The 26179-nt window shown below is 38.2% G+C and overlaps 2 protein-coding genes across 2 annotated transcripts in view; one reads left to right on the top strand and one right to left on the bottom strand.

Annotated features, from left to right (window-relative positions):
* LOC131425127 (scoloptoxin SSD14-like) overlaps positions 1 to 18470 on the top strand; it is a 58076-nt gene extending 39606 nt beyond the window's left edge. Inside the window, exons 2-6 of the mRNA XM_058586734.1 lie at positions 1261 to 2058; positions 2147 to 2572; positions 9503 to 10276; positions 10338 to 10763; positions 10824 to 18470. Of these exons, the coding sequence (XP_058442717.1) occupies positions 1261 to 2058; positions 2147 to 2572; positions 9503 to 10276; positions 10338 to 10763; positions 10824 to 11337 (2938 nt within the window). The 3' untranslated portion in view covers positions 11338 to 18470. The remainder of the gene's footprint in view (positions 1 to 1260; positions 2059 to 2146; positions 2573 to 9502; positions 10277 to 10337; positions 10764 to 10823) is intronic.
* LOC131425122 (serine/threonine-protein kinase Smg1) overlaps positions 18434 to 26179 on the bottom strand; it is a 54371-nt gene continuing 46625 nt past the window's right edge. The window contains exons 7-10 of the mRNA XM_058586729.1: positions 23394 to 24302; positions 22400 to 23332; positions 20794 to 22330; positions 18434 to 20019 (exon numbers count right to left, since the gene is read on the bottom strand). Coding sequence (XP_058442712.1) covers positions 19820 to 20019; positions 20794 to 22330; positions 22400 to 23332; positions 23394 to 24302 — 3579 coding nt within the window. The 3' untranslated portion in view covers positions 18434 to 19819. The remainder of the gene's footprint in view (positions 20020 to 20793; positions 22331 to 22399; positions 23333 to 23393; positions 24303 to 26179) is intronic.

Below are 26179 nucleotides of genomic sequence, written 5' to 3' on the forward strand. Positions count from 1 at the left end.
GGACAATAGTTTAAAGATTCGTTAGCTCATTCCCTCTCGAATCTTATGCATTCAACCATCTCGCGCCAATGCCCTTTTTGCGTTCAAATCGTTATCTGGCGAACATTGATAAGACTACGCGAAAGAGGACTCTTCGGAGGCTGAAACCTAACCATTCGTATTGGTTTTGCAATATAGTGAGACCGATCGGTTATATAAAGAAAAGAAAAAGTTTGTATGCGCAAAGAAATGTAGATTAGCCGCCGGTGTTCATTCTTCATCTGATTAGAGATGCTTAACTTTTTACACGGAAGGGAATTATTTCAAGCGGCGGCTGACTTATTTGAATCATGACAAACGTGACTGCTACAAGTTTTCCTCTCAAAACATTCAATGTGAGCTATCCTCATCGTGAGGAATGGTTGTCTGGAACGACAACTTGATGAACACATAGTTTGTTATACGGACGGTTCTCTGTTGAATGGTCGTGCTGGTGCTGGTGTCTACTGTCGTGAAATGAGGCGTTCTATTCGGAAGTGTATGTATATTTGTAACATAGAATATGCCAAGAAACATGTTGCATCGCGTTGCAACATATTTTGAACGTCTTACTCATCTACCACATCACGCATGTCAAAGGGGGCCACATAAACATACATTGCTATCAATCCTAGTTAGAGGATCACAAAGAGGACTTACGAATTATTTGAGTTTACGTTTAAAATTTAGTGTCATTTAATCCAAATCAAAGTCTACGTTTCTAGCGGTCAAATTCCAGAGAGTTATCCTCGAATACCAGTGACGAAGCAGACGTAACCAGACACTCTGCTCGATTCGTTGATGGCAGAGCGTTGGGAGACCCTGTTTCTCCACCTCTGGTCACTCCTGAAGTTCTTCAGTCCGGTACTCGTTCCTTCATTCGGAACAACTGCTATTGAATATTTTGGAAAACTCGATTACAAAAATTTTTACCTCATAGTATTTATTATTCACATTATTCATCTACGTGTGCTTATTTCTATCCCATTTACTCATCTTAATTCTAATAAATATGTCCAGTCTACGAGTGTAATCAGTTCTAGTTCGATTTGGTGAAAGAATATGCATGAAGCGTGGCACAACACAACATTCAATCATTCGCTTCATACAGACGTTCAATAGTTGACTACGAGACGCTTGGTTCGGTGTGGCATTACTCGTATAGCTTATGTGGTGTACGTATTCTTCCACATTTCATATCTAAACTGAAAAATGAGTGGCTCATTATCAATTTCTTTACAGTATAAATATCAACAAACGTAAGTTGCTACTAGTTTCAGGTTTGGCAGCAATCGTAGTTATAGCAGTAGTACTGGGCTTGTACTTTGGCTTAAAAGATACTAGAGAGGAAACAGCGCGGACGCTTACCGGTGGAGCAGTGACCTCCAATGGAGCAGAATGTGCAAAAATTGGAGCAGATATTTTACGACAGAATGGATCTGTTGCAGATGCTGCGATTGCGGTATTGTTTTGTGAGGGTGTCACTTGTCCACAGAGTGCAGGGATAGGAGGCGGATTCTTTTTAACTATTTACAATCGCAGCACGCAAACAGCTCATACTTTAGATTCTCGAGAAATCGCTCCAGCTGCAGCCTCAGAGCAAATGTACGCTAACAAGTCAAATACTGCCGCCAGAGAAGGAGGTTTAGCTGTCGCCGTCCCTGGAGAAGTTAAAGGTTATTGGGAAGTACATCAGAAATACGGGAAACTTGACTGGAAATCTTTGATTCAACCTACTATTGATCTCTGTCGCAGTGGACATCTTGTCACCGGCTATTTAGATCGTATTATTAAAGTTCGGGAGCAAAAAATTTTGAGTATTCCTTCACTACGTGAAGTATTTATTAATCCAGAAACAAATCAAACTTGGCGTGAAGGTGATCGCATCAAACGGCTGGCACTTGCTAATAGTCTCGAGATAATTGCACAAGAAGGGGCCGATGCATTGTACAGCCGTAATGGTACACTGCTGCCAAAACTAATGCACGATCTCAGAGGATTTGGAAGTATTATAACTGAAGAAGACTTTTATAATTATGAGTATGTAACATATGAAAATACTTAGAAACTTAGTTGATTGATATTATACCAACAAAACTTCCTTCATGAAAGACATTTTCTCTTCCAGACCCCGTTGGCTAGAACCAGCATATACGAAACTAAAGAACGAAAATCATGTCTATTCAATGCCTTTACCAGGTAGTGGACACGTTCTAAACTATATGCTCAATATAATTGATGGTTATGATGATCTCAATATAAACGATCCTCTTACGTGGCATCGGATAGTTGAAAGTTTTAAGCATGGATATGGCCTGCGGACCCAGTTGGGTGATCCACCCTTCGTACCGGGGATTGAAAATTCTCTAAACAAGTTAACGAACAAAAACTATGCAGCTTTTGTACGGGATGGAATTTTAGACGATACAACTTTCTCAGATTTCGAACACTATGGTGCAGTGTTTTCAAATGAGGAAGATCATGGAACGGCACATATTTCTGTATTGGGCTTGAACGGAGATGCCGTGTCTGCTACTACAACGATCAACTATGTGTAAGATCATTTGACTAATTTGAAAAGAAAATGAAACATTTGAACTTTTTTTTCAGTTTAGGAGCTATGATTATGTCACAGTCAACTGGAATAATTTTAAATAACGAGATGGACGATTTTTCAATACCGGGAACAATAAATTCGTACGGGTTGAGAGCATCTCCTTCTAACTACATATCCCCTGGAAAGCGACCATTATCATCGATGTGCCCCACAATCTTAACCGATCGTCATGGTGATGTCCGAATTGTTGCTGGAAGCGCTGGGGGTTCACGAATTACCACTGCGACACTTTTGTTGATCCTTAGGCATCTGTACTTCGGAGAAAATTTGGAAACCATCATCAACGAGAAGAGAATCCACCATCAGCTTGCACCTATGTCGGCCGAATATGAGAAAGGCTTCAATCCGGACGTGGTTGACGGACTATTATCACGCGGCCATGTGATGCAAGAAGCAGCACCTGATGCTGGCTTTGCTGCTACAACAGCCATTATTCGCGATCACGAAGGGAAATTGTGGGCTACGTATGATCCCAGGCGAGCAGGCAGCACACATATCCTATAAATACCATTTAATGTGATACACATTGCAACGAATTTTTAGGATAATTTACAGTCACATGTTAACAAAAAACTAGTAGTTTATTCATTATCATGATACATACAATAGATTTTCTATCCCATATGAAATCCAAATATACAAAAAGTTACTGATAACAATTAATAAGATTATAGAAATATATATTAGAAACAGAAACATAAAATATGCAAATATATTTGCATCTTTCTCATATAAAGTGTGTTAAAAAATTTTGATTTAGTTGGATGAAAATGTCCAAATAAATAATACTTTTTCCTACGAACAATAGATTGAAATTTTTTACTAAACCTAATCAATAGTTGAACATTCCAACGGAATCGCGAATAAAATTTTAACAACTGGATTTGTTATAGGGCTAAATTAGGCCCCTAATTGAAATTAGTACAACAAAATTTATTTACTTCACGTTTCGCCGTCGGCTCAACAGTGCTTCACGCAGTTCAAATTGAACTGGCATTGCCAAATAGCAGTTCAATTTAAACTGCTGAGGTCACTCGATTTATCTAATACCGTTTTCTTTTTTTAACCTACACGCTCTCTGACTCCTAGTAAAACAGAACATGGTAAATTTTCAGATCGAAACTACGCGATTGGAGTCCGATCTAGAGCGATCCCAGGTTGTTAAAACAAACATCTCAAAAGTTGTTTGGGCGACTCTGGGTCAGCTCTCGGGCTATAACACTTTAAGGATATTTCACGAGGTGCACATTTTCTTCACGTTTCGCCTTCGTCACATCACTGTTTAAAGCAAATTTAACTGCCGTTGCCATCTCAGGCACCAACCTCCAGGTAATTAGGGGAACGTGCCTGAATGAGTATGAGTAATTAGTTCACTATAAATGTAACTTTGATCTGTTAGTACAAGATCTATTGTAGACGGATTTCTTATAGAAGAGAATCAAGTTGGACTATTTGGAAATAAAACTGAATAAAAACTAACAGAGAGTTGATTACCAAATGGTCGACCATGCTAGTTACTTTACCGGTTATATGAGGAAAGCTTTGCATTAACATTGTATATTACAAAAAAAATGTATCGATAACCAGTGAGTTTTTGCAAATCGCACAATGAAATCGCAAATACGCCACAGTCATAAACAGGATTCCATGAATGGTTTCTATTTGGATTCCTGAACTTTCGATAATTTGAAGAAGGTAAAATTCAGTATTTAATTTCACGCTGGACAACATTGGCAACACCACCACACTTATCTGTAAGCCTCTGAAATCGATGAACCACAAAAGTTGGATTGCTGTTCAATTTTTCATTTGGTTTTATGAATGCTTCGGTCACAATGCAGTACTAGACACTCATTTAGCAGGCACTCTAGCTTGTGACCAGAGTGATGACAGATGTTCGTTTGGATTGACAACTTTTTTCCAAACAAACAACTTATTAAATACAATGTAAAGCTAACAAACCTGCCATTTCAAATTAAATGTTTGAATTGTTACCAATTATTATCGTATGAGATGTCGTCACTCTGGTTGTAGGCACTCTAGTTTAGTTGAGTACCTAAAACTTTGCTAATGTATAAAAAAACGTATGTCGTTTTCGCTTGAAAAAAATGAAACTGACCCAGGATAGTTTCATCAAGCAAACTCTTTTCACGAAACTGAGTTAGGCTCGCACTTAGCAAAGGGGGTGTGAGCAAACCTGATATCAGAATCAGGTTCGAAACTGACTCGATTTTGAATTCAATGACGTTGAAACTCAAACAGATTCGTCTTGAGTTTACCCGCATGTACATGAAATGGACAACAGAATGGCGAAATGTCGTGGACTGTTACAGTTGCTACTGGCACGTTTTAAATGAAACCAGCGTCATGAGAACAAGGCAAAACTCAAGCAGAGTTAATAGGGTATGATGGTACGGGATGCCTTTTCCTACCATGCAAAACTTCAGGAATGTATCTAGAGCTTCTGGTCGATTATATTGAAAACAGAGAGAATGAAGACTCCACTTTTTAGCATTTCAGGGTTTTTTGGCTTTTTTAAGCTAAAGCGGTAAAAAGAATACCATTTCCTAACTCAGATCGGAACTTTTGTCCATTCGTTATGCTTCCCAGACTTGGCCCTTTCCGACTATCTATGTCTCATGCAATTGCTAAGTAGCTCTTCACTAATAATAAAGATTTAGAAAAACGGATTCACGACTGGATCACTTAAAAAGATGAATTGTTCTTTCGAATTGGTGTTCGTGAGTTAGAGGAAATATTGAAAAATGCATAGCGAACGATTTTTTTGTATGGTCCCGTTAAATCTAATTCTGAACTTCAACAACTCGGCGATTTGTGCAATTTGTTGATTTTGAAAATTACCTACTTATAGACTCGAAAACATTTAATTTTAATGAGCTGATTGAACTGAGCTACCACGAGCCAGACCTTTGTTCTATCTCCTATGCATGCTTTGTGTTTTTTTTTGTTTCAATTATAGAGGCTTTAACATTAATGTCATTCACCTCTTGTTTATGTGTTCATATAGGGCAGATGTAAAGCAGTGAAGTCTTATATCTGCACTATACACACACGCGCAAAGAGAGTATAGGACTAGATTGTTAATCAGAAGTGCCTCGGTTTTACAGCAAGCACAGATAACAGATGTACAGGCTCGAAAAAAATTTAAAAAAAATACATTGGGTTAAAATGCTAGCACCAAACTGATTCATTTATTACTTATTTAAAACAAGCTATTTTGAATGTTACATAAGAACTCATTTTAATGTCTCAACGTCAGAATCATCAGAAGGCACGACTTTGAAAATTCGTCAAAGTAATCAAATATTTAATTCAGTATAACCACTATCCAAGCGGCTGTTAGGGCGGCTCAAAACAGTGTCTCTCCATGTCAAAAACGGTTGATTATCATCCTTGTGGCAGCTGGGAACTAAAATCGGAGCTGGCACGATGGTTTTCCGAAAACACAAAGTGTTGGGGAAAGCCCTACAAGCTACCCTACGACCTACGCGACGAAATGAGGACTACGATTGGAAACCCGTAACATGGAACTGCAAGTCACTATGCTTCCCAGTGTTCGATATGATAATATGACGAATTCCAATCACCAGAACTCGAAACCGTAGCGGCTACTTTCTACCAGAGCGGTGGCGCTCAGGTAGGACGAGATGAAAAGTCTAAACCAGTAATCGGGCCGAATAGATGATACCTGGAATTCAGAACATTATATTTTTAACATTTATTTGTCATACCCGTTCCTAAGTTCGTTATATGTAACTTCATACCGAGGATAAATTTTAGTGAAGTATGTCGATTTGTTCATATTATATTGATATCTATTATATCCTTTTATTGATTCGGCTCAAATAATAGCATGAACATTTGTCTACTAGTTGCGAATTTTCTTGTTGCAATAACAGATGTATTACCCAGGGAAGAATCGCTTAACTAAAACTAAACTCAAAAGTGAAACAGGATTGCTTTCGTGTTATCGGACACGATCTACTGGATTTGGTAAACGATTCGTTGTACACGGGGCACGTGCCAAAAGTGTGGAAAGAAGCTCTGGTGGTTCCTATCCCCAAGGTTACTGGAACGGATAAAGCCGAGGAGTACCGTCCCATTAACATGTTGCATACGCTGAAAAAATTCTGGAACTTGTTGTTGAAGATCAGCTGATTAACTATTTGAACTCTAACAGTTTGCTAATACCGGAACAATCGGGATATCGTAAGGGTCACTCTTGTGAAACCGCTTTGAACCTAGTATTGGCAAAATGAAGGAGAAAATCGAAGCCAAAGAGAGTATTTTTGCTGTGTTCCTGGATCTGAAGAGAGCCTTTGAAACAATTTCTAGAGCTTTTTTGTTGCAGACATATTGATGAGACACAACAACTGTCGACAATAGCGCCTGACCCGCAAAACTCGACTGATTTGCCATCGCAAGTTTAGCAACTTTCGAAAGCCGTTACTGCTCTAAATAAAAAAAATAGAGGATATGTCAGCTATCCAGTCCAACTGGCCTACGCCAGCTTGACCTAGAGGCTTAAAACGTCGCCGGACTGAAGAAACTGAACCCACAGTTCAAGTTCCGACTGGTCGTGGCACTAATCAAATCGATTTGAGTGACCTGTCCGTCCGATCTATTATCACCGATAATACAGAAAAGTTTTGGCTATATCTTTCTGGCCTTAATCCGTTGGTGTCGGACGATGACGTACACAAAGTTATATCCCGTAGCCTTAGTGTAACTGAACCAATTGATCTGAAACGGCTCGTACCAAAAGGGAAGGATGTAACTGGTATGTCGTTCATTTCGTACAATATTGATTTGGACCCTTACTTGAAAACCAAAGCTCTAGACCCATCTTCTTGGCCCGTCGGATTGTTATTCCGAGAGTTTGTGGATTTGCCAAAAAACTCAAATGCTTCTCCCTCGCTCGGAGAGCTAAAAAATAGTCCTGCTTCCGTGCGCTGTTTCGTGGACGGTGGAAACCCGAAGGTATTTTTGTATTAAATCAACTATCGCTTCACTAAATGATCCCGTGTTGCAGAGTGATGAACGAGATGAATATAAAATATGGGTATACTACCAGAACGTTCGTGGCTTAAGGTGAAATGTAGCGTCATAAAATGCGCGCAAAATTTTATACGCTTCAGTTGAACGAACTGTCGCATACCAAGAAAAACGGACACATAGAAACATGAACTTTTTTCAATGATTGAGCGCAGTGGGTTTACCTCTCGTTATATTGACTTGTAAAAAAGACGACGTAATGGATTTTTGAATCCTTCACACTTTGAATATATGCTAATTCAATCGTTATTGTTAGTGATTAGTCTTACACTAGAGCTATAAATCATGAGTAATTATGAATGACTAACATGAGGCTATATGGATATGTATTGACCAACTTGTTAACCATGTACATGCCTGAGTTTAGTAGCAAGCATGGATTCTCCTTCAAAAGAACGATTGAAGACAAGAGAACATTCAAGTATTTTCGATATCTTTGCAGTCGTTCACCAGGCCCTTCCCGCCGATGAGATAGAATTTACGTAAAAGTATTTACTTGACTCGCATGATAGAGCGCGGTCGAATTTAATTATCGAATTATTTCAATGCCAATATATTCCATTCTAATTGACTTTCATTATCATCTTCGAATAAGTAGAAAGTATTATTTCTGTTATGTCAATAGGATCGTAGCACTAGCCATGTAATCGAAGCTATGCTATGAGTCGGCTGCAAAGTCTGTTAAAACAGAAAGGCCAAATTTCTCAAAAGAAATGTAATTCCAAGACTTCCATACCCAAACATTTTCCTGGTGTGGATTCAGTATTCTCACAATACGGTTCCGCCACTCCTTGGCTGCGAAGTCTGTCATATTCAACAATAAATGTAATACCAAGACTTTGCTTTGCTTGACGACGTTTATTCGAGTTGTTTGTTATTATTGTTTGTATCACAGGTTATTGAACGATAATACTTGGCTTACATTCATTTCATTCAATAGCTTGAAAATGATAAAGTTATAGTTTTGCTATAAAAATTGCTACAATGTAAAATAATACCTGTTATACGATATTACACAGCCAAGCTTTATTGCTTCAGCAACATCAATGCATTGAACTCAACAGAATTGGACATTATTGGCATTATAAATGACAGTTACTTAGAAAATAAACGATTTCTTACAATACCCATTTTATTGTATTCAACTCGTTTTTATTTCAACACAAAACCCAATGCTGCATAAATTCGCGTCATTATTTTATATGTAATTTTTGCTCACGATATAATGCCACCGTGCCCACCGTGCATTTCTCACACCACCTCAATACGAAACAGCAGCGCGCAAGCAATAAAAAAAATGCGCAAAAGTTTATGTAAACTTTTTCAAATTTCGCTTGTTTTAGCTAATATTTTATAATTTTGAGTTGCATTTTCAGATTCTTTGTGAAATTCTGTTAGAAACACTACTTTTCAGTTCTAAAATCATTCCCGTGGAACGGAACAGTAACCGTTTATACATTTCAAAAACCAATTACGGCTCGGCAAAGCAAAATTTCAAAATTCTAAGAATACTTAGTTATGATAAATTTGATTTCGAAAACTTAAGTCTTTTTGGTTTTTCGAAAATCAGTCTAGTTTTTGAATAATTGATCAAAAACGCGATTTTCGCATTCCGCTACATTTCACCTTAAGTGTGCCACTCTGTGCCCAAGCTACTTGTCAAAAGTGAGCTTGAGATGGCTATATTGGCATGGTAATTTTATACGAAAACCAATAATAGATGAACATTGTTCCAAAGACTTATCTAAAATAATTCAAATGATTTTATCGTTCCATTGTTTTTTCTTTCAGAAAACCACGACGAAAGAAACTAATCGTTTCCATCGGTGTTCTGATTTTCCTTGCCATTGTTCTTTCTGTCGGGTTATACTATGGTCTTAGACAAAAATCACAGCATTTCGGTGCCGTTGTGGCAAACGGTCAAGAATGTGCTTCTATTGGTGCTGAAATATTACGAAATAGTGGTTCTGCAGCAGATGCCGCCATTGCTACACTTTTCTGTGAAGGTGTTACCTGTCCCCAGAGTATGGGCATTGGGGGTGGTTTCTTACTAACAGTGTACGATCACGCTAATGATCGGGTAGAAACTCTGAATGCAAGAGAAACTGCCCCCGCAGCTGCCACAATGAATATGTTTTCGAATACGAGTTCCTCAAGAGATAAGAGAGGTCTGGTGATAGCTGTACCTGGAGAGTTAAAAGGTTATTGGGAACTACATCAGCGGTATGGTAAATTGGCTTGGAGCACCTTAATCCAACCAACTATTACCTTGTGTCGCAAGGGCCATATAGTTACAGGATATCTTGACAGAATATTGAAAAGGACCCAAGACAAGATCCTTGCGGAGCCATCGCTTAGAGAAATATTCATTGATCCTGCCAGCAATATGACTTGGAAAGAAGGCGATTATATTAAACGACTAGCTCTTGCCGACAGTTTGGAAATTATAGCTCGCGAAGGAGTTCATGCATTATATAGCAAGAACGGAACATTACTACCTAAATTAATGAAAGACCTCAACAGTTTTGATAGCATTTTGACCGAAGAAGATTTTTACAACTACGAGTATGTGACTGGAATATCTATAAGTTATTGAATATAATAAAAAATAAAAACTCTATTGCAGGCCTACATGGGAACCACCATCTAGTTTGTCAATTCGTGGTGGAAACCAGATACATTCATTTCCCTTACCCGGTAGTGGAACTCTAGTGAATTTCATGCTACGAATCTTAGATGGTTACAACGATCTGGATCTTAAATCGCCACTTACTTGGCATCGAGTCGTAGAGAGTTTCAAATACGGCTACGGTCTTCGAACTCGTGTTGGTGATCCAAGATACGTGAATTTAGTCGGTGATTTGTTGCACAATCTGACGAGTAATAGTTATGCGGCAAACGTCCGCAGCCAAATCGACGATAAACAAACTTTTACAGCTTATCATCACTACGGGGCCGATTTTTCGAACATAGAGGATCAAGGAACTGCTCATGTATCGGTATTAGCTGCTAATGGAGACGCAGTATCTGCAACGAGTACCATCAATTACTTGTGAGAATTTGTATTAATTTGTTTCCATATTTATGTTTATAGTACTTGAAAATGTTTCAGATTAGGAGCAAAAATTCGATCACGATCCACAGGAATTATTCTTAATGATGAAATGGACGATTTTGCATCTCCTGGTGAAGCCAACATTTACGGTCTCCCACCATCTCCAGCTAACTTCATCGTACCTGGAAAACGTCCACTTTCATCAATGGCCCCTACTATCGTCACAAACAAACAGAGCGGAGTTCGGATGGTCATTGGCGGTGCTGGTGGGTCACGCATTACAAGTGCAACCGTAATTCTTTTGTTTCGGCATTTGTTTTTTGGTGAAGAACTTGAAAGTGCAATGGCTGCGCAGCGTCTGCATCACCAACTTGCTCCTATGTACGTAGATTATGAGGTTGGATTTGATGAGATGATTCTGGAAGGGTTACGCCAACGGGGTCACGTTGTTAAAGAGAAAGGCTCGGATGCTGGTTTCGCAGCTGCGACGGCTATAACAAAAGACGCTGATAACATAGTTTCCGTTGCTTTCGATCCACGGAGGGGAGGAAGTTCGGAAATAGTTATTTAGTCCTACTAAAAGTACACTATTTTATATTATAGACAAAATAAGATATTACTTAATGCTTATAACAATAATCTTTTTTTTTAACAAGATCGGAAATTCATTTTGAGATATTTGATTTCGTGCAATAGATGCTCTGAAATCAAAGGATTGGGAGATACTACAAATATGCATGTAACACGCACGAAAATATATATCATCCCTTGCAACGGGTTTGTCTTCTTCTCCGCTAAAAACACTGTAGTTGGTATTTTGCCCCTCCCGAGTCGAGCCATGTGGCGAATGAGTGTACTAAATTTTGTATTTAAATCCTGATCCAGTTGATCCCGTTGCCGTTCTCGCCGCCAAATCGTATCGCAACCCTTTTCTTTACCCGTTTCAAAACTTCCGAAAGCGGGGTTATCGTCTGGCCGTTTAGCTTTGCCGCTTTGCCACTGATTGAAGTCGCATCAAGGAATTCACCTTCATTCTTGTTTACGGCCGTTTCGACCATACGACGAATGAATAATATCGAACGAATACGAATAAACCATTCTTGTTTTCACTCGAATAAATTCGAACGCGACTCGTTTGCCAAAAAATTTTGAAGTATCAGTTAAGTTCAGTTTCTTCAAATAAATGGTAGGCCATGATGAAATCACTACAATTAGGGTAACAGAGGTATTTTGGCCACTTCATATATTTTGGCCCACCTAACAAACTTTATCGATTTTATCGGATTTAATTGATGTGAAGTAACCCATGTTACATAAATTTGAAGGTAAACACATTAAATTACCTATTGCGGAAGGGTTTTTCAAAGATATTACAACATTTGGTGGATATTTATTCAAAGTGGGCCAAAATAAAATCAATCCTAAAGTGGGCCAAAATACCTCTGTTACCCTATTGTGATTAACCGTATGCGAAACGCTAGAATATATACCAGTTTAGTTCCGAACGATACGTGTATTCAAACATCATTCTTTCGAATGAAAATTCCCATTCTCGTTTACAGACGAATAGACGAAATACTGTGGTTTGGATTCGTCAGTTTAGTGTTGCGAATCAACCGTTCGAATACATTGAAAACAGTTCAATCCATTTTCAACTACACTTTTTTATGCGAGTTTACGAACCGCATAAAAACCGCATTACTCTGAAAATTCGCATAAAAAAATCGTAGAAGGGAAACCGCATAACTCTGAAACTTCGCATAAAAAAACCGCATAACTCTGAAAATTCGTATAAAAATAGTCGCATAAAAAGAACCGCATAAAAAAGACCTGTGTACTTTATTTTTAGTTCTAAAGGTGATTTGCAATCAAATGATACATTTAATTTTTCAGTTAAACATTTAGAAATCATAGAAGTCACAGTAAAATGTTTGTATTTTTTCTGGCGAGCCTTCGAATATATGCACGGTTCCAAGTTTTTACGCATCAAATTTTACCATATCTATTAGGTACTTTATGGACAATAGAGATGGTCGGGTATCGGGTATTTTACCCGAAACCCGACCCGTACCCGTACCCGACGGGTTTTTGGTCGGGTACGGGTAAAAATTTTTATTTTCAATCGGGTACGGGTCGGGTACGGGTAAAAAATTTTACTGCTCACTCGGGTACGGGTCGGGTACGGGTAAATTTTTTTTTCTGATCGATTACCCGACCATTTGTACTTCACATAAATATGTTTACACGTTGACAAGAATTTTTTATTGCAAAACAGTTCTTCCGAAAAATAAACAATTTGATTCAAGGGGTTTTGACATTTCCAGAAAAAAAAAATTTCTTTTCTTCATTAAAAAAAGCGATCAATCATAGTTACGTGAAAAGTTATGTGAATATTTCCCGCCCTACTTTGTTTATAACATATTTAATAAGACACACTGCCTTAGCTCTAAGATGTTGCGGTCGGAATCTACTTTTCACATAGGTTTTAATGGACTACCATTTTAAAGCTGTTTAATGCACAATCCAGTAAAATTTTTTTGATTTAAATATAAAATGTAGTGTAGTACTCATATCACGTTCAGATACAAGAAAACTGTTATTTTAAATATTGGTTGGAGATTTTCAAAATTTTCATATAAATCATTAGGATTTTTACCATAAAAACATGAACATTTATTTCAGAAAATCTGCATAGAAGTTCTTCTTATTCTTCACTTCTGGGTGGTGTCACCTCACTTGAAATGACTCCGATTGATGGCACAGCAAGTTGGGCTATATTGGCAGTTAATTTTCGTTTCTTTTCACTGGACTACAAGTGAAAAACTCGATACGTGACAACGTGGAGTCGCAAAAGTACGGGTGAAAATACTCAAATTTTCACCGTGTTTACTCGTTGAGGGTTCCACCGGAGGTGGCAAAGAAGTTCAATTGCTGTAAAAACCACCAGCTACCGTTAACATAGTGGGTGTGGGTTTGTGAGGCTTTCAAAACGGGCACAGTTGACAGATAAATTTAAATCAAAATCATAATTCATTTTGCTTTGTAGTAAAAAATTGTAACAAAAAAAAAAAAATTCCTGCGAATGTTCAAACTACTTACACTTGAAGGACTCACTGTTCACCATTTTCAAAATTGATTTTTTCACACCGGGAATACACGTACATTGTTTGATGTTTGGTCAATACACGTAAGCGAACTGATGATACTCTATTTATTTTAGGGGATGCTCGCATAACATTAATTTTCGTCACGTATAATAAACGAATTTCCAGACATGACAGTCACGATCTTTTTTTGGCGCACATCTACGGTCCTCCGTGAAACTGGCACCAATGGTGATAAATTGGTTGCACTGCTGAGTTCCCATCATCGCATTCATAATGCAAATGTCAAACCGTGAGAACCCTTTCGATACGTTAGCTCATTTGTATATATTGAGATTTCATGGCACACTTTGGTCGAAATGATAACAATGCAATTAATCTCGCGCTCCACCAAGCGGTGAGTGCAGTCATTTCAGAAGGTACCGGGAACGGACCAGATTTTTTTTAATATTTGTAAGCGCATACATGTCTTTATTATTTGTCTTTGGTATAATATTCAATTAGACATTTGGAACCATTTTACGTGATTTTTCAAGTGATTTGAATGTGAATTTTTATTTGTGTGTCAAGATAATGAGCACGCTTACTTGTGGCTCTAAAGAATCGAATCAAAAGTCACAATGTTTCGTAAAAACCATACCTACCCAAAATTGAATACAACGGGTATTACGACATATTGGGTAAATATGCTTCTCGAAAAATTTGAGAAGATATTACTCCCTTTTGTTGACATTTGTAAATGAGTATAAAGTACCAAAGACATTGGAAATCTACAGGGTCCGCCATCTAACATTTATTTTTGAACTAGCGGTTATTTCGACATTGGTAACCTCAATGTCACTTCTGATTTGACAGAAACTTCCGCTGAACGAAAATGGTTGTGTATACGCTTGAGAAACGCGTGAAAATAGTGCAGTTTTACTTTGAAAATCATGATAATGTTGCGGAATGTGTGCAAAAAAATCATCTTCTCGGATGAGGCGCATTTTCATCTCGGCGGGTCTGTTAATAAGCAAAATTGTCGCATTTGGGGGACGGAAAACCCGCACGTTATCGTGAAGAAGCCGATGCATCCTCAGAGAGTGACGGCCAGCCGAGGCAGCCATTTGAATGAAATTATATTCCACAATTAACCGGAAGGATTGTACTTTAATATGAAAAAAATAAATTTTGAAATCGAATGAACCGTTTGTGTTTTATTGCATGTTTAAAAAAAGTTACATGGCGGACCCTGTATTCATGCTTCACAGTGTATTTATATTTTTAAATGTAAACAAGCATTTTAATGTATTTTACTTTCCAACTAGAGCCTGATACGGCTCGATATCTAAAACACTTTAATTTTTCCATACTGAATTTTGGTAAAATTTTTACTACTCATTCGGGTCGGGTACGGGTACAGGTAATTTTTAATCGGGTACGGGTCGGGTACGGGTAAATTTTTTTATTTTTTTTCGGGTACGGGTCGGGTACGGGTAATTTTTTTAATTTTTGATCGGGTACGGGTCGGGTACGGGTAAATTTTTTTGCTGATCACTCGGGTACGGGTCGGGTTCGGGTATAAGAATTTCTATACCCGACCATCTCTAATGGACAATACACGATGGGTAAACATGCTTTGTTTTATATTAAATGCATGATTTCACCAATGTAGACCATATGTAGACATTATCAAAAACATGACAAAATTGCAAGAAAAACGCAACATATTTATCGCAGATACTACTGGTCGGACTGCTATTTTCAATGCTTTTTTTACTTTGCACGAAGTTTAATTTGAAAATTTCATTTACCGACTTGAATAAAATTGGTCCTGAGTACGATATTTATTTACTGTGTAGCGTTCGTCACTTCTTTGATGCTTGGAACCTTCCTAAAAAAACTACCTGCCGGTGCCGATCCTTCTTTTGCAAAGGAATCGCTTTCGTACACATTCGGGTAATCGAAAATGTTCATATGCATGTTACCTTACCTAACAGCTATAGGCCTGGGGTATCTTTTGCTGTATCAAGCATACGTCTCCACATAACTCGGTCCATGGCTGCTCGTCGCCAGCCACTCAAGGCACGGATGCTTCTGAGATCACCCTCCACTTGATCGATCCACCTTGCTCGCTGCGCTGCTCTTCTTCTTGTACCAGTCGAATTGGATTCAAGAACAATTTTCACTGGGATGTCGTCCGACATCCTTATGACATGCCCAGCCTATCGTAGACGTCCGATTTTAGCTGTCCGTACGATAGGTGGTTCTCCTAGCAGCTGTTGCAATTCGTGATTCATACGCCGTCTCCACGTTCCGTCTTTCATCTGCACTCCGCCATAGATGGTCCTCAGCACCTTTCTTTCGAAAACACTGAGGGCGCGTTGGTCCTCTGCCAACATAGTCTCGTGGCAATAGAGAACAACCGGTCTAATGAGCGTTTTGTAGATGGTCAATTTCGTGCGGTGGCGTACTTTTCTCGATCGGAGAATCGGAGTCCAAATTACGCACGATTCCCTGCTAAAATACGTCTATGAATTTCTCTGCTGGTGTCATTATCGGCGGTCACCAGTGAGCCCAAATACACGAACTAGTCAACCACCTCGATATCATCACCGTCTATCAATATTCGTGGTGGGAGGCATAGTGTTTCTTCTCTAGAGCCTCTTCCTCTCATGTATTTTGTTTTCGACACATTTATGGCCAGTCCGATACGCCTAGATTCAGTTTTCAGTCCGATGTAGGTTTCCGTCATCTTCTCAAGGTTACGTGTCACAATATCAATATCGTCAGCGAAGCCAAAAATTTGTACGGACTTTCGGAAGATCGTGCCACTCGTGTGGATCCTCGCTCTTCGAATCACACCTTCCAGGGCAATATTGAACAAGATACAAGAAAGTCCATCACCTTGACGTAGCCCTCTCCGAGATTCGAAGGGACTCGAGAGCGTCCCAGATACTCGGACGTAGCACATCACTCTATCCATCGTTGCTTTGACCAATCGCGTCAATTTATCCGGGAAACCGTATTCGTGCATTATCTGCCATAGCTGTTCTCGATCGATTGTGTCGTATGCCGCTTTGAAGTCAATGAATAGGTGATGCGTGGGTACGTTGTATTCACGACACTTCTGGAGTACTTGTCTTATCGCGAATATGTGATCCGTAGTGGCGCGGGCTCCAGTAAATCCCGCTTGGTACGGCCCTACGAATTCCTTAGATATTGGTGATAAACGACGGCAAAGGATTTGGGAGAGTACCTTGTAGGCGGCGTTCAGCAATGTGATTGCGCGGTAATTGCAACAGTCGAGCTTATCGCCCTTTTTGTAGACGGGACATACCACTCCATCCATCCTTTTCTGCGGTAGAATCTCCTCCTCCCAAATCCTAGAAATCATCCAGTGCAGCGCTCTAGCCAGTGCCTCTCCTCCATGTTTGAGCAGCTCGCCTGGCAACTGGTCAATGCCCGCGGCTTTGTTGTTCCTCAGCATGCCGATCTCCTCACTTATCTCCGACAGATCAGGGGCTGGGAATCTGTCGTCGACTGAGCGTGCACCCAGATTGATTCCTGTACCGTTCTCTGTATCCTGTGTTCCGCCATTCAGATGCTCGTCATAATACTGTTTCCACCTATCGATAACCTCACGTTCGTTCGTGAGAAGGATTGCATGTACGATGTTTGAAAGTGTCATTGATTCGAACGTAAACGGTAATACGAATTTGCCATACTTTCGAACGTATCGCATACCGCCGTAAACAAGAATGAGGGTGATTGTGTGTGAAAATCAAGTTTACCGCATTCTCATGCTTTCTTTGTGTAGTATATTTTTTACCTAATCCCTGTTGTAATCTTCCTTTGAGCAATGCATACTCGGAATCGATGCAAAAAAATTACCCCTTGTCATACGGTTCTTATCGATTAAATTTGGGCATAAACTTTCCCGGCATAAGATAGCAAAAGACTGTCAAGATATGGTCTGCATAATCATTAAGTGCCGATTAATCAGGTATGATAGAAATTATTCAAACTAACTGCTTGAAAAATGTACAACGTAGATTAAAATCAAAACCGCGGTCATTCTGAATAGATGTGAATGGAGAGAGGAAAACAATTAGGACACATTCATCGATCAAATTCGCGAGTGTACTGGTTCGTACACGTAAGAAATCTGCGAGCTGTTTCGAAAAATTTTCTAGTGTTTTTTTTTAAACCGAAGTATGACCCTTCAACAAATAGCACTTACAGCTATTATTCATTATTCCCAAACCTAACAATATCGACGAAGATTGACAGTGGTTTCAATCACTACAAGACTAACTGTGATCCGAGAATAGATTTTTCCAAAACTTTACCCGGGCTCCAGTATTTGACCATGTTTTAAAAACATTAGAGATGACATTTTTTTGCACCCTAATCTGCATAACTCAGATGTTGAACCGTGTCAAATAAATTAATGATTAAAACAAGCTCCTATCGTTACATTTAAACACGGAACGTATTTACGAAATGTATCACACAAAATAATCGGATTTATCTGTTAAATATGTCAGAGGACATGTCATCAAAAATATGAAAAATTGAATGTTGAATCAGTAACCTATATTTATTAGTGTTATTTATGCCGTAATAGAAAGATTGAACGAAAATTATTAAAGTAAATTTAGGAATAAGGGTAGCATCTCAGTGATTGAACACCCTGATTGCGATTTAGATGCAATTATTATTGAGGAAAATTAAATGATTTGAATAACAAGTGTGAAACATGAATAAGAATGCTAACGCGTTACCACGCAGTTTTCCATGAACATTGTAAGCTGGTTCAGCATGTTGAAGAAAGACGATTTATGTGCTGTTTGTTTTCTTTCTCGACAGAACGCGATGAATGCAGTTGATGTTGAAGGAGCTTTTTGTTATAAGGGTATTTCGCATTTTTGGACAGATAAAAGATTTTTCTTACATTTCACAAAAAAAAATCCGTAATTAATTTTTCAATTCCTAGATGCATTACGAAAACTTCTTCCTTTTGTCACTAAAATGCAGATTCGGGTACTTCGTGAAAAATTTTTAATGATGATTTTGAACTTAATTTTTATAATGTTTTTCGTTATTGTAATTGAATATTAACTGCATGAAATCTGGTACCAAAAGAAAAAGGTATGATAGATCCAATAAACAGTTTTACCAATAATCACCACTCGATGTTTATTTGATAGTTAAAATTGTTTAAAATTCACTAAATCGATTCAAACCATGTATGAAATATTTCATTTGTTCCGATTATTCCGAATATTCAAAGGTTACTAACACGAAAAAAGAATAATTAATAAAAAAAAAAGTTCTGGTCTTAGTTCCATTAGCGGTTTGGACAGCGGGTTATATATCCTTGCATTGGAATGCTCATGCGTTCCTCTTTGTATTTTTTGGAAACAAACACACCAGCAGAATCGCGTTATTATTAGACTGTCAACTAATGTTAATTTTCCTTTGATGTTTCAAAACAGTTGGTCAAACTCTCACAATCATTGCGAACGCATTAAGCACGGATAGAAGATACAATCAATTGCATATTACAACAGAAGGAAGATAGAAATGCACTAATGATAGTTATTTCTCACTTCTTGTCTGTTGATAGACGATGAATTTTAGGAACGACTTCTGGGACCGTTCTCTGTAGTATGATTGATTGCAATTCTTTTCCGAGTCCATTTGTTAAAATGCTAGAAAACTACTACAGTGAGAGGATGCCGAAGAACAGCAGCAGTCGGAGCCAATATCTGGCTTGGCGCTGAATGGAAGAACTGCCACTGTCAATTCCACGCAGATATTTCGCCTGCACCGACAGTGAGCCGCCTACCAGCTGGATGTTTTCGAAATCGTTACTTTCGCGAAGTATGAAAGGATCAACCACGCATTTTCACGATATAGATTTTACGAGTACCTACCGACACATTTCAATTGTTAATTGTCAACTCATACCCAGGGAGTCCATCCTTCGTAAAGCACGGCTAAGTTGTCCGGGTCCATTGCTTCACGTATCATCCAATCTACCTGTTCCTGCGCAGTACAGCGGCGGTTTGGATCGGGATCTCTACCTTCAAGTTTCATTCTGATGCGACGCCAAACTGATACAGCATAGGCGTTTCGTTTCTGTTCTTTCTGATTTTGTTGCACTGAGAAAGGAAGATTTGGACAAGGAAATGTTACACTCAAAGTGGTATTCTTTCGTTTTAAAATTTTCTTCTCAAATTATTCATGCAATGCAAATTATAAGGCATAATCAAAACGTAAGAACCGTTCACCTATATTTCAATACATGTACTATTCGTACGGCAACTTTAAGTGTTTGTTTGATTTAGTAGGCATTTGCTTATCTGTGCGTACAGTAAACAATATCCGCAATAATCATTGCTCTCGCTAGTTCGAAAGTTTGCATTGTAAAAGGATTTTTGTGTTATGCCTAGGTCATGGATTTACTAAAATAAGTGAAGGAAAGACTAGTGACGTGCTTTCAAAATCATATGAATAAATTTTAGTGACGAAGAGCAGAATGGTAGGCTCCAATTGGTTCAACTTGCAGGGTTCAAAAGGGAAGTAGATATTAAGGAAACTGAATGTGCTATTCAAACCTATTTCAAGATTTTTTCATGACTCAAGGGTCCTAACTTTCCGAATGTGCCTCATATTTTACATAATTTTACAGAAATAATTTAACATGATCATCTATATCACGGTCAATAAGCCACCTGTCGTCATCCACTCTATAAAGGATTTGCTCCTGAGCAATGACTAATACAGACGACAGACAAACCTTTTTTGTTTCATTTGATGTTATGGATAACTTGTAGCGTGTATTGAATGCTTCGAAATTCTTCTTCAACGTGGTTTTTTACAAGTGGCCTATTGGTCGTTACCCCGAAAAACACGAGAAATAAAACATGAATTACCTTTATCCATTCGCTTGTAGTTGGAATATTTCTTAACTGGTGAATCGATCATTTCTACACTTAGTTTATCCCCGCCTTCATGATCAGTCATTATGCTTCCACCATCTTCCGTATCAATATCCTGTTCGAAAGCGAATAACTGATCGAAAATCTTGTGAACGCTCGGTAACGTACTCTGCACCAGATCAACGGCATGTTGCACTAGTTTGTTAGTGAAATCTTTACTCAAAACATTTGAATGAAGCTCAGAAATTGTGTCCAAGAAAGCTTTGTATTTTTGCAGATACTCTCGCAATACCGGAGACGACTGCATCTTTAACTTAATTTTCAACAGGTTTCTAATGTCCGAAGCAAGCAGATGATGTGCACTGACTAACAATCGCAGTTTGTGAGCGCTCATGTGTAAATTTTCTTGCGCGTTTTGAACTTCTTTTTCCATGCGGGCAATTTTGCTCTGTATTTGGCCAATCATATCGTCAATCAAAGCCTTTACATTGCTCAACCAAATGTGATCTATTTGTCCTTCCGGATCAAGTAATTCAACCAAAGCAATTTCTGTTTTATTAACCATGGTCGAGCATGAATGTAGTTTGACGCATACTTTTTTGAAACGCTCAACCAACTCAACAAATGCTTTATCTTGTTCCAGATCGGGTTGAGCATAAACGATTTCATGACCCAGAACCGAGCAGCAGTGCTTCAGGGCTATGTCTAAATACAACATCCGCTCGTCCAAATAGTCTCGTTTTTGTAATGATGATTGCTCAAAAGAACTAAATAAATAACCTAAATCAGGATTAGCTCCGACTGCCCACTTCAATCGATGCAGAATGGCGTTTGTGTTGCTAAGAATTTCGTCGCGAAGTTTCTGCATCTTCAGTTTAGTAGTTCTAAGTTTTTCAACAAAACTTTGCAACTGCATAGTGATCGTGGATCGGTTCGCATAAGGAGTCAAATCATTCTGTGAAACGTTCGTTGTACAACCAATCGCTGATATCTCATGTAGCCAACTATGGGCTACGAACATTGCTTGAAGTCTACTCAAAGAAATTTGTTCAGCTACAATTCGTTCAGAAAGTAATTTTATTCTCATCATCTTTCTCCAAGTGAAGCTCAAATGCAAACAAGTACTATTCACCTGGTTGAATTCTAGCTCACTTATATTGGCTTTATTGATTGTTTGCTCTATGCTTATATTGCATAGTTCATTCAAAGACAACCGATCTTTACAGGCAATTTGTTGAAGTATGCAAACATCGTCCTCACTACGGGGATATAAACTCTGACTGATGCCATAAATCATCATTCCCATTGCCGTTGAGCCTATACCTAGCATTGATTGACAGACGAAATCTGATATAAATTTCCGAATGGGTCTGACCAATGAGGAATCATTGAATGATGCTGCATGGTTCGAGCCTTTGAAAGAGCACGCCATCTGTAGGCAAGAGGTAAAGAAGTGAATGATTGCTTGCACACGCTTCACAACAAAAATTGCTTCCAGTACATCATTTGTGGATTTGTTGAAAATCAGTGCCTATAGGAGGAATCCAAAAAAAAAAACAATTATTTATATATATATAAGACTACATTATAAACTACTTACAGCCAAATCTTTTGAATCCTTGATCTGATCGAAAAGGTCACTCTCATAAAGTTTTAATACACCGTCATACACTATAACTAATAAGTCGTTTTGTTTCAGTAAAAGCTCGTCAAACAGCGAATGCAACTTGAAATACAATTTCGCTCCCTCGGTATGATTCTCCTTCAGGTACCTTTCACCTAATTTCGTTACTTTTCGTTTCAAATCTTGTACTGCGTCCAGAGCAATATTTTGTGTGGATGGTATGTTCATTGCTACGCACTGTAGATGTATGTTCAAATTCTCCAGTAACTGAGGCAGAGAATATAAATCAGTTTGAAGATTTGAAACAGCAGATATCATTTCGATGACGCTAGGGTTTTCTGATATTATGCCTTTCATAGTTTCAGTCAACAGGCTTTGCGTGATGCATTCATTCATACTGTTTAAATATTCGTACATGCTGACACAAATGGAAAGGCAGCTTGAACCAACGGAAAAGTTATCATCAAGGGCCAATGACGAATCCATTGGGAAAAAAACATCACAGAGCGTTTTCAATTGTGCTGATGTTATGTACAGTTCTGTTAAAAACCAGCTATCGTTGAGTTGCAAATCAACCAATGCATCTCCTGCTGTTGAAGCTGTTTGTTCTAACAGCAGATAATTTTGGCTCAAATCTAAGCATAGTTTGAGAGCGGCACATGTCAAGGTTTGACGTGCATTGGTATCTCCGAATGCGATTGCATTCAAGGTCGCTAAACTAGCTTCATACAGTTGATCTATTGGAACATTACTTTCGATTGTTTCTTGCGTGTGATAAGTGACCAATTCCGCTAGTCTGAATGTATTATCAGATATCAGGTTTGAGAGTTGATATGAGAACGATAGAATTTGCTGGCTAGATGATATTTTTCTATTTCTCGTTTTGTATTGCTGATGAAGACGAGTTACCTTAAAATGTTGAAGAATAGTTTGTATCCATAGAATAAATATACACAAAACAATTGCTTACCTCCAGACACGATTGTTGGGAGTTTTCATCCATCAATTTCCTATACAAAACGGAATATCTGAAATTCCAATGATCTTGTATGCAATCACTGGGATAATAGCTTACTATCGTACCATAATGACTCAGCGTTTCCAACGCGTGCTTAACTAGTAATGCTGACCGAAAAGTGTAATCGTTTAATTCGTGTCGACATGCATTAGAATTCACATAAATGTCATGAAGATTTGAGCTTTCTAAAAATTCACATACTTGATCAAACTCAGAGTCAGAACAGTCTTCCACGTGGACTTCAACTCCCTGCATATATTCTTGCAGTTTGCCGGATTCGTAATCCTTCCAGAAGCTCATATAATCTTCAATTTGCTTTTCACTTTCGGAAACTTTACTCATTAGGATGCTTCTTACGGACTCATGTTCATCAATGATTTTTTTATACACACTATACCGCTGCGAAAGAGTGTTCAACGGATGGCTTGCGATGGCCGAATCTAATGATTCCGCTTCTCGGATCACTTGGATTTGTCGAGATAATGAATCACGCTGTCCTTCAGCTACACTCAATTCCTGGCGACTTGTCTGAAGTTCAAGTAAAAATGTCTGCATCAGTAAAAGTTGCTGATAGATATCATCACGATTATGACTCCATTCTGACTTGACCTCCGAGAATCGTATTGCCAACGTGTCCCGGTTGACCTCACGCTCCAGTTGCTTCTTCGCGTGATGAAGATCATTATGGAACCCTTCTCGATTTCCGTACGTTGATACGGCGAATCCTGCAGCACCAACATCCTCACTGACTGCCCAGTCCACCAGAGGGTCGTACACAAAGGCTTCCAAAAGTGTCAGCAATGTTTCACGTCCTTTTTTAAGTGACTTAAGCACATGTTCACATGCCAGCCGGAAAGTGCCCTGGAAATTTATATGAATCTCATTAGCTATGTTAATTAATTAGTTTACACCGTAAAAACATATATTTCTATTAAATTAAACGAAAACATTCATTTATGCGATAAACGATAATTATTTTTGAATCATACCGATTGATATTGCGTTTATCAGGGTGGCAAGTTAATTAGCGATTTCAATTTCCCGGTTTTTTCCCGGTTTTCCCGGTGCGCGAGATAAAAATTTCCCGGTTTTTAGAACAGGCACAAATAGCTTAGTTTTAAAATATTTGTCTCATTTAAGCTTTTCATAGAAATCCCATGTCCAAAAAAAACCGAGAGTTGAGAAATGAAGTATTTGGCGGGTACCTTCTTGGAACTACGTTTAAAAATCTCATCCACAGTTTGTTCAAACGTTCATCTTCTGAAGTGACAGTACCAACCTACTCAATGTATTCCATCTCTATTTTGTATGTTACTTCGCCAGTAACATCGATGTAACAATAGGATTAAAATAAGAAACATATCTGGTCAACGGTTATGAAAGCGATCAGTCTTGTATATTACGAAGGATTAGAGCTTAAATATACACAGTTCGAAAAAATATTGTGATTTTACATCTTATCAGATGCACATAAATTGAGCGTCATATTTGACACGTCATATCGGTTATTGGTGGTGTTTTTTAAGGTTTCCAGAAATATCATCAGGCATTTTAAAGCCTAAAAACGGAAAATTAAATTTAAAGTCTTATAATTAACATTAAAAAAAATATTTTTCGAGTTATTCAAGCTTATGCCAGACTACCACTCAATCAGTCTTTATAAGGCTATCTGGAAAATCAGTCCTTAATAAAACTTATTCAAATTAGGAGTGTATTCTAGAGATGCGCAAAACCGTTCATTTCAAAGAACCGTTGAAAACTTAATAGTTGTACCGAAAGAATTAGTTCTATTGAACCGTCCTCTCGTTTTTCTGAAACTTTGTATGTCTCTTCGAAAATAATATTGGCTTTTGGCGAGACAGAACAAAATCTTTCTAGAATTCTTAAAATGTACGCTTGTCACTTTGGAAAAACAACAACAATCTATGCCTCTAGTGACTGAGATGATCTAAATTTGATTCTCCTATCATCGACAATCTTCGACTGCTTCTTCGTCGACATCAATATGCTGATAACCTTAAAAAAACATAGATTCACTGAACAAATCAAACCATCTTCAAACCATTCTAAGGTTCTAACAAACTCTGAAAAGCCAATTTCAGCTGTCAAAGAAGAAAATTAAACATTCCTTGAAATCGGCGGATAAGGTGAGAGCTTTGAGACTGAGACAAATTTTGATGAAATTAGGAGAATCATTGGCTGACACTCAAAAACATGAATGCTCCTAAGAATTCTTTAAAAATTATTAAACATGTTACCTGATGTTACTTTTACCATTATGCATACTTATTCTGAAATTTAATAGAAATGCAGCAGAAGCATCCAAATTATCTTTGCTTTCATTTGAGCATTCATTGTGCTGTTATTGATGACAACTATGAAAGCTCTTGTTGATTTAAAATTTCTGTCAAACCCTTACAAAAACCGTTGAATGAAACATGGGGTGTTTGCCCCATTTTGATTGGATTGTACACAATTCAACCTGTGTGGGGCAATAAGATGTTTTAAAACTTGTACTGAGCTTCTCGTTCAAATATTAAATTGAGTATTGTCTCCAACTTTTCATTTGTTGTATCAGACGAATCATGATGCTGAAAAATCGTTACTGAGATCAGGGCTAGTAAATTTTTTCCCGGATTTGCACTTAAATTCCCGACTTTTTCCCGGTGAAACCAAATTCCCGACTTTTTCCCGGTTTTCCCGATTTTCCCGGTCACTTGCCACCCTGGTTTATGAAT

Source organism: Malaya genurostris, chromosome 1, assembly GCF_030247185.1.
Source record: "Malaya genurostris strain Urasoe2022 chromosome 1, Malgen_1.1, whole genome shotgun sequence".
Classification (NCBI taxonomy): Eukaryota; Metazoa; Arthropoda; class Insecta; order Diptera; family Culicidae; genus Malaya; species Malaya genurostris.